General features: G+C 42.5%; 1 protein-coding gene across 1 annotated transcript in view; it reads left to right on the top strand.

Moving 5' to 3' along the window:
* LOC106130215 (afadin) overlaps positions 1–20,488 on the top strand; it is a 129,146-nt gene that overhangs the window by 93,407 nt on the left and 15,251 nt on the right. Inside the window, 19 exon segments of the mRNA XM_060944919.1 lie at positions 3,484–3,608; positions 4,154–4,549; positions 4,933–5,109; positions 5,678–5,786; positions 6,666–6,811; positions 7,947–8,160; positions 9,115–9,281; positions 9,403–9,513; positions 9,635–9,745; positions 9,867–9,978; positions 9,981–10,065; positions 10,321–10,508; positions 10,881–11,165; positions 11,682–11,822; positions 12,826–12,943; positions 16,495–16,654; positions 17,899–18,081; positions 18,972–19,068; positions 19,504–19,647. Coding sequence (XP_060800902.1) covers positions 3,484–3,608; positions 4,154–4,549; positions 4,933–5,109; positions 5,678–5,786; positions 6,666–6,811; positions 7,947–8,160; positions 9,115–9,281; positions 9,403–9,513; positions 9,635–9,745; positions 9,867–9,978; positions 9,981–10,065; positions 10,321–10,508; positions 10,881–11,165; positions 11,682–11,822; positions 12,826–12,943; positions 16,495–16,654; positions 17,899–18,081; positions 18,972–19,068; positions 19,504–19,647 — 3,069 coding nt within the window.

The following is a 20,488-nucleotide window of genomic DNA, read 5'->3' as shown; positions in this document are numbered from 1 at the left end:
ATAAATTTCTGTAGTGGTTTTAGAAATATTTCTGTCAAATTTAGTTCACTAATTTTCTAACTTATACACATACGTATAGTCACGTCTGTATTCCTTGATGGGAAGACAGAGCCAACTGTCTTGACAAGACTGATAAGCCACGTTCAGCTGTTTGGCTTAATGATAGAATTGAGATAAAAGTGTACGAACCGCGTAAATAGTATTTATTTTTTTGTTTATTGAAACAATATCTGTACATAGGTACCAAACAAGTTTCCGTCCATAAACAACAACTTAAAAAAAATCAAGGAACAAGAAGTTTTTATTACCATCCCTATATAACAATTTCGTTGTCGCGCCATATAACAACCAACTTCAGCCTTACCTTCACGAGACCCGCGGGAAATATACCGCGGATTACATTTGAACTTGAAACAATTTTCATTGCGAGGGTGAAAGGAAACTTTGGAAATAATATGACACTTAATAATATAAATAAATATATAGATACGGGATAAATAACACTGATTGAGCTAGCCTCGAAGTAAGTTCGAAACTTGTGTTACGAGATACTAACTCAACGATACTATATTTTATAATAAATACTTATATAGATACACTTATGAGTACAGAGTTTTGCACAACTCTTCTATGAGGTTCAGTTTCTATGTGATTAACTAATGTTAAAGAACACATACATATAATCACGTCATCGGGGTAGACAGAGTCAACAGTCTTGAAAACTAGTGCGACTAGGGGATAGACTTATAAACATGTGATTCTTCTTTTGGCGATGGGCCAGCAACCTGTCACTATTTGAATCTCAATTCCATCATTAAGCCAAAAAGCTGATCGTGGCCTATCAGTCTTTGCAAGACTGTTGGCTCTGTTTACCCCGCAAGGGATATAGACGTGACTTCATGTATGTATGTTTTATCGTCTAAAATCCTACGGACAAAACGTTGTTGGTGGGTGCTACAGGGTCCACGCGAAGATGAAAAATGTCTTTCTGAAGGCTTTAAATGTGAAAAATAAAAAATAACTCATTACGGTTAACGTTGAAGATAAGCTGAGCTTAATAAGAAACGCGAAATGTAATTTCCAAGCTAACGTTAAAAACGTGAAGCGCTTTATCGCTGATTAAATCTTCATTTATTATGGTAAGGTGGGACTACAAAACGTAAGTGCTCCGTATGTATAACAACGTTAAGACAACATGATACATACATACATACATAAAATCACGCCTCTTTTCCGGAGGGGTAGGCAGAGACTACATGTTTCCACTTGCCACGATCTCTGCATACTTCCTTCGCTTCGTCCATATTCATAACTCTCTTCATGCAAGCTCGGCGGTTTCGGGTACTCTTGACCTGACCCTTTGCCAGGACGTCCTTAATTTGATCAAGATACGTTCGTCTAGGCCTCCCATGGTAACATGATACATACATATAATACCCCTTGCGGGGTAGACAGAGCCAACAGTCTTTTAAAGCTTTATAGGCCACGATCACCTGTCTGGCATTAATGATTACAATTGATATTCAAATAGTGATAGGTTTTATGGATTATATATGTATGTATGTTCAGTTTATATAACTCCGCCTTTGTCTATTAAAACATACGCGTATAAGGTAGTCTTTGCATAAAAGCTATGATGTGTAAAGTGATGTGTCATACAATACCATATAACAGGGATAAGCACTCACGAAATACACGTTAAATGCGAGACTTGAAGTAGGCGAGATAACAGGCTAATGTTGTTCAGTAAACAAGCTGAAGGTGAAAGTTCGTGCGCTGTGCACACTTACAAAATCGGAGGATAAGGCATGTTACAGGACAGATGCAATTTGAAATAAATATATACTCGTAGATGCACATTGCATATAGGGGCTCAAAATTCTTTTAATTTTCGCCCTTTAGATTTTTTATGTGTAGTGTGGTTCCCGGCACCGATAAAACATTTTGAATAGGACCACTCTATCTCGCTACCATGGATGTCGTAAAAGGCGACTAAGGGATAGACTTATAAACTTTTATCATTGAGTCAAACAGCTGAACGTGGCGTATCAGTCTTTCCAAGACTGTTGGGTCGGATTACCCCACAAGGTATATAGACGTGATTATATGTATTATATATATTTTTACCTAATTTCTTTTTCCGTATAAGTTGGGTAGGATATTTTGGCGCCGCACTCGCCCAACTGTTTGTAAAGTGTTAAGCGTCTTGCCTATCACGTAGGCGATCCTAGGTTCGATTAAACCCAAAACTTGGTCACTAAGACAGCATGTAAATAAGTTATATTTTTGTGTGATCTGGCAAGTTTTTAACAGTAGTCAGTAAGTAAGTAAAAGTAAAAATCTTTTATTTTCTCTAACAATCGTACATGAAAATTACATAGGTTAATTATAATAAATTCAGTCAGTGACTATACATTTCAATATTAAATCAATTAAATTACACTTAAATCCGCCTTTTGTACATTATTTTTTGTGCAATAAACTTTTAAATAAATAAATAAGTACTAGATAATCGCATAGTGTAAACATTTGTTTCCTGCGACTCAAATGACTACTATTTCACTAAATATAGTGTTTCTCAATGTATATATGGTTATCTTTTTACCGTAACTTTGTATTCAAAAGAAACCAATACACCACCTAAATTAGAAAGCTGTGGTTATAGGCTGTTAGTGTGCATCCAGCCTTACCCGGGATCGGCCGGCACCAATCACTCAGGCTTCGCCAATTCGCCCGCAACCGTGATGAGGGACCGGTAATGAACCGGCCCGATTGCCTATTTGTTACACGGTTTTTGTGTTTACCTTTTAACGGGAATATTTATTGCTCCGATAAATGACTTGTGTAAAATATAAGAGGGGAAAGCTGACTGACAATATCTACTCCATCTTGACGGCCTCTGTGGCGCAGCGGCAGTACGCTTGTCTGTGACACCGGAGGTCCCGGATTCGAATCCCGGCCAGGGCATGATAAGAAAAGAACAACCAACTTCGATTTTCCGATTGGCATGGGTCTTGGATGTTTATCTATATAAGTATTTATTATAAAATATATTATCGTTGAGTTAGTATCTCGTAACACAAGTCTCGAACTTACTTCGAGGCTAACTCAATCTGTTTAATTTGTCCAGTATATATTTATTTATTATTTATTTTATCGTATCTACTGAAAATAATGGGTTTCATTTAAATTTTGATATGATTTTAGGATTTGCACGGGAACATAAACTATTCCGGGAAAGGGGCATAATTTTTTTGTATATGTAATATTTTGTGATTTTCCACTAGTTACTAGTATTTGTTAAAGTATATTAAAAAATATATATTTTTTCCAGCGGGCTAGGCACAACGTTTTTTTTCATTTATCACGGTCCCTGAACACTTGTTTAGGCATTCCCACTGCAATTACATTATTATAAGTATGATAAGAAAATTTGACTGAAATATTCCTTAATATAAGTACATACCTATGTGTTTGTTCCAGCACGGCTGCCTGGTGAAATTCGGACGGGTATCAACATTCCGCTTCGTAGATCCTGCGCAGGAGACGCTTCTCAACAGGAACCTGTCGCAGTCACAGCATTTCGGATCAGGATCCATTTATGACAGGTACCAGATGATATATAATTATATATCTATGCGTGCAAAGTTTATGTGACATTTGATCTTCGGACGTTCACCATCGTATTTTTTTTTTTATATGAGTTAAATTAGTTCGGTTCATTAGCTACACTTTTTTGCCTAATTAGTTTTTAGTTTGTCCATTTTTATGTGGTGCAGTACAGATCCACATGGAATCACTTGTTTTCTTTATAGCACGTTCTTTAATACTTTTACAGGGAAACTGTTAAATATTTTCAATATTAGAATTCACCGAATTTAAAAAAAGAAATTAATAATCAACCTAAGTTCAAATGTCACGTCCTCACGCCCGCATAGTAGCAACTTTAAATGTCGTCGTAGTGCCCGCCCCATTCGATACAGTAACTCAGTGTTACCATTCACACACTATTTTCTTTTTGTTTTTTCTCTTTATGTTCTTTATGTGACCGACCACTGTCGCTTCACTAATCACGTTTCGATTTTGTTCGTATACTTTTGCATGTTTCTCACACTGGCTCATCACGTCCGCTTGTGTACGTCCCCTCGTTTAGATCGCCGACCGGCGAGAGCGGCGCCATGTCTCCCAACTCTATGACGTCACACCAGCCCGACCTCGTCGACTCGAACGCCAACACGACCAACGACACAGACTACAACAGAACCATGAGTCCTGTATCGCACGATGCCTACTACAATCAGAACGACGCGCCGTATAACAACAACACGTTGAAACTGGACAACGAATCGCTGATGATGTCGCAGCATCTGAACGACACGAAAGAGGATTACCGCGACGAGCAGTCGATGTATAGCGAACAGGAGCTGGTGAACAACAGGACCGGCTCGCAGTACAAGGACAACTACGAGACCACGTTCGATCTGGAGGGCAATGTGGAGACGAAGAGTATATGCAGCGCGAAGAGCGGTGGATCTGGTCACGATAACAGGTATCGATTTAAATAGTAACGTGTCGCCATGCAGGGGGTTAGTGGGTTTGATAAATCTATATCATCTCTTTTCCGTTTAATCTGTTTTAGTTTTTTTTTTCTTTTTTTTAATTAAATTATATTTTAGATAAATTGTGTTTATGTCGTAAGTTACAAGCACAGAGATGTTTTCTATGTAAAATATATAGTGTTTCTGTCAGTTGAATCATTCCAATATTTTGGCAATCTTGTGACAAATACACAAAAAATGGCAAATCCCAAATAAAAAAAAATTAAATACATTTTAGAGATTTACAACATGCGATGTCATTAATTATTATGAAAAAAGGAACATAATTAATAATTTCAAACTTATTTCAATTAACTAAAATCCATAATACCAGGATGGGCGCAAACAGCATCTCATCAGCTCGCCCCGGGGCCGAGGCCATCTTGCCCGCCGTCCTCGAGTTCCCCGAGGCCGGTCAAGCCCAGTTCTTGGCGCACGTCATAACTCGACTGGACCCGCATGCGCCGGCATTCAAACTAGCACCAGTCTACACACTGTACTTGTGCGCCAGGTAATTTAATGTTAAGACGCGAGTTTCCAAAACCTGGAACGAGTAATTCAGGTTTTCAAACTTAAGAGAATCCCATCTGACCTACTAGGTACTTTTGCAGGGGACTTACCTATGTAATAAAACATCTAAGCCTGTGTTGTGTGGTTCCCAGCACCAATAGAAAAAAGAATAGGGCCTATCCGTCTTTTTCCCACGGATGTCGTAAAATACGACTAAGGATTACTAGGCTTGTAAACTTGTGATTCTTCCTTTAGGTTATGGGCTAGCAACCACTCACTATTTGAATGTCAGTTCAACTAAGCCAAGCAGCTGGACGTGGCTTATCAGTCTTTTAAGACTACCGGCTCTGTCTACCCCGCAAGGGGTAAAGACGTGATTATCTGATATATAAAATTCTCGTGTCACAATGTTCGTTCCCGTACTCCTCAAAAACGATTTGACTGATTCTCATGAAATTTTGTGAGCATATTGAGTAGGTCTGAGAATCGGCCAACATCTATTTTTCATACCGGCCATTTTGCCGGGACAGCTAGTATAGTATGTATATATATAAATTATATACTTTCAGATATCGAGCCTCAACGCATTACCGACCCGAGTTGACGCCTACCGAGCGAGCGCACAAATTGACTGCGTTACTCCATCACATCGCCACGCTGATACACACTACGGTCCAGGTATTGATAGTTCCATGAATATACACAGCTCACCGTTACAGCACCGGTTGGTCAGAGAAAGGGTCATAGAGAATTGATGATACGAACGAATATACACGGCTCACCGTAAGAGAAGCGGTTGGTCAGAGAAATGGTCATAGAGAATTGATGATACGAACGAATATACACGGCACAACGTAACAGCACCGGTTGGTCAGAGAAAGAGTCATAGAGAATTGATGAAACGAACGAATATACACGGCACAACGTTACAGCACCGGTTGGTCAGAGAAAGGGTCGTAGAGAATTGATGATACGAACGAATATACACGGCACAACGTTACAGCATCGGTTGGTCAGAGAAAGGGTCATAGAGAATTGATGATACGAACGAATATACACGGCACAACGTTACAGCACCGGTTGGTCAGAGAAAGGGTCATAAAGAATTGATGATACGAACGAATATACACGGCTCACCGTAAGAGCATCGGTTTTAAGTTAATAATAAATAATGAACTCCTTTATTTATTAATTTATTTATGTACACCAAATTATATACAGGAGCATTTATTACAGTAATTCTAATACAAATGTGCTACTTATTTCAAAAGAAATTAATTAATTAATTAACAATCCCGGTACAAAAAAGAATAGGACCACTCCATCTCTTTCCCATGGATGTCGTAAAAGGCGACTAAGGGATAGGCTTACAAACTTGGAATTCTTTTCTTAGGCGAATGGGCTAGCAACCTGTCACTATTTGAATCTCAATTCTATCATTAAGCCAAATAGCTGAGCGTGGCCTATCAGTCTTTTCAAGACTGTTGGCTCTGTCTACCCCACAAGGGATATAGACGTGACCATATGTATGTATTAACAATTATTCCTTTATTCCAGGAGCGATGCTCCGACTCAGCTGCGCAAGCGTTCTGGATGGCGAACGCGAGTGAATTGTTACACTTTCTCAAATGCGACAGACACATCTCGTCCTTTTCCACTCAGGCGCAGGATTTACTGCCAACCACTGTGCAGAACGCATTTAGGTATGTAACTCATCTCTTATTTAGGTTTTATGAAGCAATATATTATAGATCCATATTGTCAGCATCAAATTTCTTGAGTATCTATTTATGTTAACAAATTTCTGAAATGTAAAAACCGCTTTGGTCTAAGCATTAGATCTGTCTGTAACAATATTGTGTGTAATCAAATTGACATCAATCATCAAGATATTATTGATTCTTTTAAATGAAATTTCTTTAAACATTAAAATATTTAAAATCCACCGAGCTTGTTTAAAGAGAGTTATGAATGTGGATGAAGCGAAAGTAGTATGCAGAGATCGTGGCAAGTGGAAAGATGTATTCTCTGCGTACCCCTCCGGGAAAAAGGCATTATTTATTTATGTTTGACATATTTTGTTTGGTATATTGTTGCTTATATATTACGATGAATTTGCAGATATTAAACACAAATCGACCATGTGCGTTAATAAGTTAAATTTTTTGTATTTACTAAGTATTACGAAAGTTGATTATTCACGAATTGAAAACTGAATAGCCGTTTATAAAGAAAACTTTCTGCCTCATCTTCTTCAAGTTTCAAATGTGCCGTGTGGTTCCCGACACTTAAGAATAGGACCACTCCATATCTCTCCCACGAATGTCGTTAAAGGCGACTAGAGAAAATGGTAATAAACTTGGGATTCCTCTTGATGGGCTAGCAACCTGTCACTATTAGAATGTCAATTCTATCTTGAGCCACAGCTACTACAGCTCACTGTGGCCTTTCAGTCTCATCAAGTCTTCATTCCCGCAAGGGATATAGGTGTAATTATATGTATGTATCACGTCTATATCCCTTGCGGGGTAGACAGAGCCAACAGTCTTAAAAAGACTGGTAGGCCACGTTCAGCTGTTATAGACGTAATTATATATATGTACTAGAGGCCGCCCGCGACTTCGTCCGCATGGAAACCCTATCAATCCCGCGGGAACTCTGGGATAAAAAGTAGCCTATGTGTTATTCTGGGTCTTCAGCTACCTACATACCAAATTTCATGGTAATCGGTTCAGTAGTTTTTGCGTGAAAGAGTAACAAACATCCATACAAACTTTCGCCTTTATAATAGTAGTAGGATGTATATATATTAACAACTTCACCTTTTCATTCCAACAGCAACCTAGTAACGTGCTTCCAAGAAGAGCTATCGCGTGCTCTGTCCACCCTCACCAACCCGGCTGTAGCTGACGCGAACGAAGCCACCGGCCCCACGGTGCAAGTGTTGGCGTCCGCCATGGTATTGCTCAGGCGGTGCCGAGTCAACGCAGCGCTCACCATACAGCTGTTCTCCCATCTGTTCCATTACATCAACGCTGTCTGCTTCAACAAGGTATAATATATACAGGTTTTAATATGACGATGAAACTCGTTGACTTTATCTTTCGTCTCTCTGACTTGTTTTATCTGAAGGTCACAGTGGCCCCACGTTGGGCGCCAATGTGATGTTATTATAAAAAAAACCGTTTTACTGTTCCGTAAGTAAGCCGAATATGTAAACAGAGGTAGAACATATCTTCGTGGCGTTCAAGTAGATTCTGTATTACAATTCGATTTACTCGTAAAAACAATGTGTTGCATTTGAATACGCTACTAAAAAAGTAGTCGTTAAAATTATTACTAAATAGCTGCTAAACTCTATATCTGCTTTGTGTTGTTTTGTATGTTTTACTCTTATGGTGCAATAAAGAGTTTTATCTATCTATCTATCTATCTAAATAGCAAAAATACAGTTTTTACATTATTGTCAAAAGATAGATTTAAAGCGATATAATAATAAGTCGTCAACATCATTCCCTACATTTGAAGTTAAAAACATAGACGTAAGAAAAAAACCGGACGACTGCGGCTTAAAAAAAAGTGAAGCATCGAAATGGCGTTCTACGCATGTGTAAGTGACAGAAGACTTGCCATTTCTTGAGATAATCTATGTCGTAATGGTGGCCGGCAGTCACATTATTCCCACTATCAGTCTCATCTGCTTCCGGGCTGCGAATAGCCCAGCCGGGGAGCCCTATTTATGCGCGCGCGCACGCGCCTTGTACTCTGAACTGCTGCGGCGCTCACCAAGTTAGTAGCTCGCTATCTCTGGTTGCTATTTGCTGGAGTTCCTCTTTATAGCTAAACAACTCACGCCCTTTTAAACATTGTTAAACTAGTCCCTGTATATGGATTATTAAATTACCTTTCATCACTTGATGTAAAGGTCAGGTACCTTAACGTCACACTCAGTCTGTTTTTTTTCTGCATTAATGGTCAATAATTGATGTGACTTGTCTGTTTTCAGCTGGTGAGGGATCCGACAACAGTAAGCGCCCGCTGGGGCGCGGCACTGGCGGCGCGGCTGGCGCTGCTGGCGGCCTGGGCCGAGCGCCAGGGGCTCGAGCTGGCGGCCGACTGCCACCTGGCCAGGACGCACCAGGCCGGTGAGTGACACTCTCCTGTCTGTAGCTGGTGAGGGAGGCGCTGCTGGCGGCCTGGGCCGAGCGCCAGGGGCTCGAGCTGGCGGCCGACTGCCACCTGGCCAGGACGCACCAGGCCGGTGAGTGACACTCTCCTGTCTGTAGCTGGTGAGGGAGGCGCTGCTGGCGGCCTGGGCCGAGCGCCAGGGGCTCGAGCTGGCGGCCGACTGCCACCTGGCCAGGACGCACCAGGCCGGTGAGTGACACTCTCCTGTCTGTAGCTGGTGAGGGAGGCGCTGCTGGCGGCCTGGGCCGAGCGCCAGGGGCTCGAGCTGGCGGCCGACTGCCACCTGGCCAGGACGCACCAGGCCGGTGAGTGACACTCTCCTGTCTGTAGCTGGTGAGGGAGGCGCTGCTGGCGGCCTGGGCCGAGCGCCAGGGGCTCGAGCTGGCGGCCGACTGCCACCTGGCCAGGACGCACCAGGCCGGTGAGTGACACTCTCCTGTCTGTAGCTGGTGAGGGAGGCGCTGCTGGCGGCCTGGGCCGAGCGCCAGGGGCTCGAGCTGGCGGCCGACTGCCACCTGGCCAGGACGCACCAGGCCGGTGAGTGACACTCTCCTGTCTGTAGCTGGTGAGGGAGGCGCTGCTGGCGGCCTGGGCCGAGCGCCAGGGGCTCGAGCTGGCGGCCGACTGCCACCTGGCCAGGACGCACCAGGCCGGTGAGTGACACTCTCCTGTCTGTAGCTGGTGAGGGAGGCGCTGCTGGCGGCCTGGGCCGAGCGCCAGGGGCTCGAGCTGGCGGCCGACTGCCACCTGGCCAGGACGCACCAGGCCGGTGAGGGAGTTTCTTGTTTGTATGATTTTATCGGAGACGTTCTATCAAAAGATCAGGTCAAGAGTACCCGAATCCGACGAGCTTGCATGAAGTGAGTTATGAATGTAGATGAAGCGAAAGAAGTATGCAGGGATCGTGGCTAATGGAAATATGGGGTCTCTGCCTACCCACTCCGGGAAAGAGGCGTCATTTATGAATGTATGTATGTATGATTTTGTATCCAGTTAACTAAGACCATGTTTTGTTTTCGTCCAGCTCGTCTAATCCAAGGCACGTACCGCACCCCGGCCGAGGTGCGAGCCGCCCTGTCCTCGTGCTTCAAGCTGAACTCGCTGCAGGTGTACGCCCTGCTGTCGCCCCTGGCTTCGCCTGAGGTGGTGGAGGCCGGGGTGGCGCACGCGAGGAAGTTGGCCGATGAACTGTGCCGGGCCATCTCTAGAGATGTAAGTGTTTAGAAGCTATTTATCTTTTTGTCATCCAAGGCTTGACCAACCTTTCGGGTAAACGATTCTAATCATGATAAGATTTTTTTCTTGAATTCTTACAAAATCTCTTAAATGTCTGTTTAGATCTGTATGACCACTCTGTCTCGTGCCCGTGGATGTCGTAATAGTCTTATAAACTTAGGATTCCTCTTGTAGGCGATGAGTAGCAACCTGAATGACCCTGATTAAAAGTAAAAAAGGTAGAATTGAGATTCAAATAGTAACAGGTTGCTAGCCCATGGCCTAAAAGAAGAATCCCAAGTGTATATGCCTATTACGACATCCTCGGGCACGAGACGGAGTGGTCCTATTAACCCCCAACCCGTCCAGATCAGCCTGGAGGAGAGCCCGCGGCTGGGCGCGGCGCTGCTGGTGCCGGGCGACGGGTTCAGCGCGGAGGTGGTGCGCGGCGTGCCGCCCGGGCTGGCGGAGTTCGTGGCGCCGCTGCAGCGCGGCGGGCTGTGCCGGCTGGCGCTGCAGCCGCTGGCGGCCGGCGCCTGGACCGTGTACCTGGCGGGCTACGGGGCGCCGCGCCGCCCGCCCGACTGCACGCTGCAGGTCATCCAGCTGCACAAGAACTCCAACGGGATGGGGCTGAGCATCGTTGCCGCTAAGGTCAGCACGGCTCAGTCTTGTTGTTTTGCGTCGTTTGAACTGTTTCTTTTTTGAATTAAATTGGATTTGTAAATAGTTAATGATCGTATTGTATAATAAATTTTTTGTTGAATTGAATTGAAAATTTTTAGGTTTAAATTAGTAATGTCAAAAGAAATTACCATATTTGAAACAAAACCTATTTACACTATTATCATCCTAATCTATCAAATGCCACAAAGACATACCTAAAATACCAATGATCTTTAACCATATCGATAACTCATTTATTTGTGTATGATGAAGATCAACATTTATTGCATGTAAGAAAATTATATACTCTGAAAATGGCGATCGAAAAATCATTAATGAAGAATGAAAAGATGAAAATCGATTAATGTCACAAATCTCGTTAAATAAAATAACGACAGTTGTATCATGTAACAAATGAAAATACACATAAACCAGAAGGAGACATAAAATGTATACCACAATGGTAAAAGAGAACTTTCTAATTTAACCGATGTTTTCACCCAGGGCGCGGGTCAAAGTAAGCTGGGCATCTACATAAAGTCCGTGGTGCCGGGGGGCGCCGCCGCCCTGGACGGGCGGCTCGCGGCCGGGGACCAACTGCTGTCCGTCGACGGACAGTCGCTCCGGGGAATCACGCAGGAGAAGGTGAACACATCATTTATTTGAAAAAAATAACGAAATATGGGTATAACTTGACCAGATTTATAGCATACCTGGCCGTATTGGGGGATTATATTTAATTTTATGATGAATGACAATCTGTCTGACTGTTGATGATGACTGTCAAATGATTGTTTCCTGCTAAAAATATTTTGTATTAGTTTAGATTTGACATCAAAATTGGTTTCATTTGTCGTTTACGGTATGAAAATAATGTAACTAACAATCGGAAGAAGCTTGACTCAACCTTTAATGAGTCCCACCACAACAAAATTCTGTAGACTCATACTGAATAAACGATATTTATATTGGATTCGTATGAATGCATGTTTTATCTTTGTCCCTCTTCCATCATAGTTATATCTGTCCTGTCCTGTTATATCTGTACTGTCATTTGAATCAAATCATCAAGAAATGTAAAGAGCGAATTGTTTATGGCTCTACATCTTCTAAAACAAGTTTGTTTATATTTGACAACCGTGCTCTATTTTCGAATCATATTACTATAATACTTAATATGACATAACATATTGGTGTTTATTTTTTCAAATCATATGTCTTGTTGTGTTGCCATATGAAACGCAGAAATAGCAGTCTCAGGTCATTAATAGGTCAGTTATATTTCTGGTCGAACTTACTCAAACGAAGAAAAAACTCGATTTTTTTATATCTGGCCATAGCTTAACACCCTCACGACAATCAGATGTTTCAATCCCTCGAGTAATTTATAATATCCTTATTATAAATTACTCGCTGACTCGGCAAACGTTGTTTTTCCATTTAAATAATTATAAGTAATTTCTAGTTAAAAAATAATAATATTAATTGTGGACAACCCTTATCACTAAGGGGTCAGAAAAATTGATGTTGGCCGATTCTCAGACCTACTCAATTTGCTCACAAAATTTCACGAAAACGGGAATGAACATTGTGACAAGAGAATTTTATATATAAGTGTGCAAATTTTAGCAATTATTTGTCAATGCAGGCCGCCGAGTACCTAGTTCGCACGGGCCCCACGGTGACTTTGGAGATCGCTAAACAAGGCGCCGTGCTCCACGGCCTCGCCACGCTGTTACACCAGCCCGCCTACGATCAGAAACAAGGTGAGTTTGTTGACGAAACGACGTGTTGGTTATGTAAAAGTCTCTGATACATTGTAACTGATTTGATGGAAATAGTCGGCGTGCGCAAAAACCTAATCACATACAATACAATGCCCATAAAATATTACCTACATTAAGAGAATATGTTGAGCGAACGCGGACTTAACGCTAAGCAATCTCTTCCAGCCAACTTTTGGGTAGTGAAAGGTAAAAACGTGGGACTAAACACATAATATGAGATGTCTACGTAATAAGACTATCAACCCACTCTTGGATCGTGCTGACAAATTAACCCCCCGATACCTGTCCGGGGATGATGTAAATATGTTATCAATACTGTTACTGGTAATTTGTTAACGTTATCGCTGTTGTTTACAAAACGTTAAACGTGAACGACATTGTAACTATTTGAATCTCAATTCCATCATCTTTTTAAAACTGTAAGCTCTGTCCACCCCGCAAGGGATATATGTTACCGAGGCATGTTGTACGACAGAGCTGGAGATAGAGTACGAGCACAGAGCGCGGCGCAACTCGGGCACGTACACGAACACGCACCCCGCCATGCTCAGGCCGACCTCGCCGCTCACTGAGCTCGCCACAGCAGGCAAATATACAGTGTTCTCTATTACAATGGCTTCTTATTGTTTTTGTTTAGTATGTATATGTATGTTAGGAAGAGATTTGGTTACTCTCCTTGAAGTGTAAAAAGGATAGGTTTGTGTACTTTTATCGCGCTTTTTATTGTTTTTTTTTTGACACAGAAATGAACACTGTTTTACGTCTGTCACTTAACAATGTGACTACAATTTTGAGGCTATCAAAACGCCAAAATGTTCCTTGTGATATTTCATCTTCATGGTTTGTTAAATACTCTTATAATGCATGTTATGTATTTTCTGTTATCGTAAGTATTTTCAAATCTATGTAGTAGCGATAAGTTCATTTCAAACGAAAAAATAAAGTCTTATATTTTTATTTGCGTCCGTACTGTCAATGTGTTTTAGTTCCGCCTTTCCTATTATTTTGCAGCGTCTCTGTTGTGTGTTAGTTTACTCCGTTGTAATGCCTAAACGGCGGATTAAAACGAAACCTATTGCAGGCTACGGTCGTCGGCCGTGCCACAACCGCTGCCAACTTCTCAGGGACGAATCCACCGAATCTAGCACAGACGAAAGCGAAGACTTCCACCCCCACTACCACGGCTCCATACCCCGCCTCATCATAACTCTAGACCGGGAAAACAATCAGCTACAAGACGACCTGTCCCCAGAAACGCCGGGATGCCCCCTAGAACTGAAGTGCGGGCCTCCGCCAAGACCTATACCAGTGTTCACCTTCACGTGTGAAGACTTCGATGAGCAGCATCCCAGCAGTGACACCACCTACGACAGTCACGTGCCGCAAGAAGAAATACCGCCCAGAGTGCCAGAACCACCAGCCAATTACCCAGAACCTCCAAAGAGCTACAACGAACATTGTGTTAACTGCTCCGAAGGACCAGCTTACGAATCCAGTGAGAACGAGGTCATATGTCTGCCACCTCAAATGAAGCCAATTGACACGAAACTCACATTAGATTTGTTCAATATACGAAGAGATAACGAGTTTTATAGAGGAAGGTGCACTGGGGTCGATGAATGTGTCAGCGCTTGCGAGTGCTGCCGAACGCCACAACCAGAGGCTCAATCTATCCCGTACATAGACGAACCGAACTGCGAGCCCGTTATATTCGAAAACGAAGGCCCTTGCGATAAAGTAGCCACGCCCAAAATACGCAGGATATTGCCATCCTTGTCTCTCGATAAACCTGACGAGAAGAAGAAAGAGACGGCTGATGCTGTCTGCCAAACTCCTTGCTCTCCGATTGATGTCGAGCCGAAAGTTTTACCGGTGCCCGCTCCGCGTAAACTAGATTTGAACATCAACTTACCTAGGGAAACTAAAAGAATAGATGGGATCCAATACAGACTTAAAAGGACTTTGTTCAGTATGTCGCAATCCTTCTCCAGTAAATCTGAAGACACGGAAGGCGCGACATGTTCTACGTCGGAATCTGTTGACGAAAATACCAATAAGAAATTTCCCGTACAAAAATCTTTAGCTCAAACACCTTTAGAGTCGGGTGGGAAACAAATATTGGACAGTGTTGATAGAAAGTCTTGGAAATCTCCTGACGAATACAGACCTTCCTACGGCAAAGTGAAAGCTTTAGCGAAACATTTCAACGCAATCAATCTCAGTTACAGTGTTATGAACTACAAGCGCAACTGCCAATCTAGTCCCAACCTTAGCGTCCGCAACGAAAAGTCTTTCAAAGTATTAGACAACGTACACAGTACTAGTTTAGCTGATATACAGTACGAGAGTAACAAAACTGATACGAGCGAAGCTAGATGTGGGAAAATGTCTGATGAAGAAGTTAAAAGTATTTTGATACAGTTGGAAGATTGGTCCAAATACGGTTCTCGAGGAAGCGAGGATACGCTCGCTCAAGGCAATGAATTTGAACTTCCAAACTTACCGTCGGAAGAACATGCTGATAGTTGCGTCACCAACGGCTTTATATTCAACGAGATCGTTGACAAAAAACCGAAAATCATTACGTTAGACAATATCCGATTGAAATCAACGCAGTCGAGTTTCAACTCGGATCAAAGGTCGAGTCATTCGAACGAGAGCGGTGAACGAGTCAGATCACGGATCCTAGCGCCACCTAGCGACGGTTACTCGCTGTTAGACGTTAGTGGTTCTCGGAGGGAGTCGTACTCTACTGTGGTGCAGAGTTGTCCTAACGTGAGCAGCGGTAGTTCCCGCGGCCGGCGCGCATGCGCAGCGGGGAGCCTCCACCACAGCTGCCCGAGCCTGCCCCGCTACAGTAAGCCAGTCCTCCGTCACGCATGATATAGGTGTGTGTTAGTTATACGCACGATCGCCACTCGAATGACTCGTCGACATTATTTTTTTTTTTTAGAAGCACATCAACGTTTATTATTTTCTTTAATTAGTGTATTGCATCATAAGTTTTTTTATTTTTAAATTACTCCGGATATTTCTCGTCTTTATTTTCAGCTCACCTTTTTTGTTTTTGTAATTATGATTTTTAATTCGTGCCTTAGGTGTATTAAACCTTCTTTTTTGTAAAAGGAATGTTATATTAATTTAATTCGTGCCTTGGTTGTATTAAGATTCAAATCACGTTTTTGCAATTACATCATTGTCTACACATAGAGAACTGTTATTTTGTAAAATAGTTTATATTAATTTTGCGTCACGATATTGCTTATTTTAAAATTAGATTATAGAAATAAGTTAAAATTTAAGCATCACATTTCAACCAATGATGAACGCATAATTGGATTGTATATTCAAACTATTGTACCCTTGATAAGTTACCCTTGAGTGTGACACTTATTTTAAAATTTCTAGTTATCAAACGGAGAAACTTAACATTGGAAACATCGTCATGCCTTGTCAATATCGTTTCAATTCTTAATCAAACTTGATAGCTCTCTATATATCGTTAAGTAACATATACCCGGTATTCGCAGCCCCCGGAGCCGCTGCCGGTCCCGGCACGCCCTCGGGAGCCCTGCGCAGGGCTTCGGAGCGAGACCTCCCCTCCAGACTGGCCGCCGAGCCCGTGAAGCCCAGCAAGAGCACCCCCGCCCTGCACCACGTGGCCCAGGTGCCGCACCACCATCTCAACAGGTGTGTATGTACAGGCAGACATACAGGCAGACAGCTTCGGAGCGAGACCTCCCCTCCAGACTGGCCGCCGAGCCCGTGAAGCCCAGCAAGAGCACCCCCGCCCTGCACCACGTGGCCCAGGTGCCGCATCACCATCTCAACAGGTGTGTATGTACAGGCAGACATACAGACAGACAGCTTCGGAGCGAGACCTCCCCTCCAGACTGGCCGCCGAGCCCGTGAAGCCCAGCAAGAGCACCCCCGCCCTGCACCACGTGGCCCAGGTGCCGCACCACCATCTCAACAGGTGTGTATGTACAGGCAGACATACAGACAGACAGCTTCGGAGCGAGACCTCCCCTCCAGACTGGCCGCCGAGCCCGTGAAGCCCAGCAAGAGCACCCCCGCCCTGCACCACGTGGCCCAGGTGCCGCACCACCATCTCAACAGGTGTGTATGTACAGGCAGACATACAGACAGACAGCTTCGGAGCGAGACCTCCCCTCCAGACTGGCCGCCGAGATGATGATGGAATTCACCATCACTCAGAGATAAAAAAAACTTTTTAACGTAGTAATTAAAAAATTCTCAGTGGCAACTGAATCAGGCCCGGTAAAGCGGATGACCTCCTAGAAGATGTAGAGACCACGTTGGAATCTCTTCCATTGAATTGCAACTTCGACCGCCTTAAACAAATAATCTCTTAACAATCCTATGTTTGGTTTCTTTCCTTCCGCTAAAAGTTGGAAGACATTGAATTAGCGATAAGTCCGCCTTTGTTCCATCATTTGATGTTTAACTCTTATGGTGCAATAAAGTGTTTTATCTATCTATCTCTTAAATTCCGTTCCCACAGGAACGTAAAATTTCGGGAATTATTCTCTTAGTGCACACCAAGACCACATAAGTAATATTTCAAATCTCAACACCGATTAAAGCTGTGTATGATATGTTTTCAGTCAAATCATCTATTGCAATTTTTTTCAAGTTATTTTCAAACTTCACCTAATAATTGTCATATTTTTGTTTTCACAACATTTGTTGACGTCAAATAAATGACTTAAAACTAAGTTTATTGCCGCTTCCAAAGCGTCAGTGCAGAACAGCAACAAACTGCAATACAGCATATCTCTCTCTCATCTGGGCGTTTTCCTAGTTGCACGCCAGTCAGTCAATACATCAATATTCTCTTTTATATATTTACCAGATTTATACCTCATTTGGTACAAGTGATTAAAAAATTTATTATTTTTTTTTTTACCTAGTGCGACCCTAAGCCCAACTCCGTCCGCGGCGACCGTGGGCCCAGCAGTGGGCAGCGTGGGCAACGTGGCCGCCAGCTCGCAAGCCCACGCGTGGGCCGGCAAGTCAAGGAGCAGTCACAATCTAGCCCACGATGGATTCTATCAGAATTTACCCAGCCATGAGAACCACGCTTTGCAAGACAGGTATGTGTATCTTTTTACAAGTTTAAAATTTTATTATAACTATAACTATAGACTAGATCATGGGCTAGTTATCTAGTTCAACCGTACTGGAAAGAAAAAAAGATTGATTATTTGGTACCAAAATACAAAAGACACATTGAAATATGACAATTTACCTCTAAAAATGTCACCGCTCAGCAAATCTCACAGCGTGATCCGCGACGTCATCCGCAAACTTTGACAAAGAAAAAAATAGGAATAAAACAAAAACCACATACTGCATTAAAATTAAGACTTTGGTGGTAATTTAATAAAATATTCTTTTGATATTTTGAAATACTCAATGAAAAATTACAGCTGTCAGTCTTTCAAACTCTCCATTCGCTAACCTGTCAGTCAAGCAAATAAAATATCTTAATTCTAGAAGTAAAAACATGGAATTTAAATACCCTCTTAAAGTATGTTACTAATTAAGTTTGTTATTAACTACGTTACACATTTTTTTTAAATTCTATAATCTTTTCAGTTCAGTCAAAAGTTATTAGCGGTGAACGCATTAAGCAATTTTCGTTTGTCAGTAACAACTTGATGTTATATAAAAGAATACAATCACACAAAATAAAATGTACGATTCCGCATTTATCCCATTCAGGGAAACCTTAGCATTTTTAACGCCCGACAGAAAAAGATGATAGGGTGTTATTTAACTCCAATATTAAGTGGCTTGTATAAAATACGTGATGATTATACCACGTCTGTACGTTTAAATGTCAAGTTGACAGTCACGCAACTGTCAACTTGACATTTAAAATGCCGACTTGTGTGTGTGTGTGTGAGACAGCGTATTGTATCCATCACTTGATACAAACACTGCATGGCTGCATTGGTGTATGTTTGTATGGTGGTAACAGATGGTCGTCGCTGCGCAGTTCCAACGGCAGCAACCGGCCGCAGTCCGCGCACTACCACGCGGCCGACCACCAGCCGGACTCGCCGCATCATCACCAGGTATATGTACATTCTTACTTGGCTCTGGTACCGGGGAATGATGTCTTCTTCGAGGGAAATAAATTAAATATATATATATATATACCGTGACGTGTGGTTTCCGGTACCAATATAAAAAGGAATATGACCACTCCATCCCATTCCCATGATAAAGACATGACATACAATCACGTCTATTTTCCTTGCGGTGTTGACAGAGACAACAATCATCAAAAAAGATTGAAATGTCACGTTCAGGTTCAGTGACAGGTTGCTAGCCCGTGGCCTATCAGTCTTTTTTAAGACTGTTGGCACTGTCGACCCCGCAAAGAATATAGACGTGTACGTGTACTACTGTATGTATGTATGTAAATCACAGAGCGAGCCCATTCTTAAACTGTCGGCACAATTCAACAGTCAAGCATATTTTAACAATGTACAATGTTCCCCGAGCAGCAGAGCAACCCAGCGCTGAACGCGAGCGCGATGAGCGCGCGCGCAGCCAAGCTGGCCGAGATGGCGGACGAGGCGGCGCGCCGGCCGCCGCAGCAGCAGCACCAGCCCGCGCTGCAGAAACCGGCGCTCCAGCCGCACCACCAGGTGAACTGACACGCGCGCACACCGCCCTCCTGCCGTACATTATTTATGTGGTTCCTGACACCTGATAGAAAAAACAAAAGACAATAGAAAAAAAATATATTAACGGGACTTTTTCGCCCGGGTAAAGCCGCGGGCAAGTGACTAGTAAGAGAGTGAGAGAGACAGATAGGTGTCCCACAGTATTTCTAGCTCCTTCCTAATAATTCCTAAGTTTTCTTAAAACGTATAGACTTGAAAAATACTGTGCCGTGTGGCTCCCGGCACCAATAAAAAAAAAGAATAAGACCACTCCATCTCGTTCCCATAGATGTCATAAAGGACGACTAAGGGATAGGCTTATAAACTTGGGATTCTTCTTTTAGGCGATGGTCTAACAACTTGTCACTTTTTTAAATCTCAATTCTATCGTTAAACCTAACAGCTAAACGTGGCATATCGTATCAGTCTTTTCAAGGGTGTTGGCTTTGTCTACCCCGCAAGAGATATAGACGTTATGTATGTATGTATTATGTTAAAAAAAATAAAAAATACTGGCCAAGTGTAAGTCGGTCAGCGCACGGGTTATATCCAGATCGTAATATACAGAGGTATCGTACGTAGGTCTAAAAATTTTTTTATTATAAAATACTACTCTGTCAAGAAAGTAGCAGGAAAAGATCAATAATACACAAACTGTTTGTTATTCATCCAAATTTATTTTATCACCTTCAAAATATGCTCCTTTAGAAACGATACACTTACGCCAACGAATAATCCAATCATCAAAACAGTTTTTAAACGCTGTTTCCGGAATTGAGGTCAGTTCTCGCCGCGAATTCTCTTTTATGTCTTCTACCGATTG

This window comes from Amyelois transitella, chromosome 7 (assembly GCF_032362555.1).
Source record: "Amyelois transitella isolate CPQ chromosome 7, ilAmyTran1.1, whole genome shotgun sequence".
Lineage (NCBI taxonomy): Eukaryota > Metazoa > Arthropoda > Insecta > Lepidoptera > Pyralidae > Amyelois > Amyelois transitella.
The sequence above is the reverse complement of the archived record's forward strand: the minus strand, read 5'-3'. Positions and strand labels throughout refer to the sequence as shown.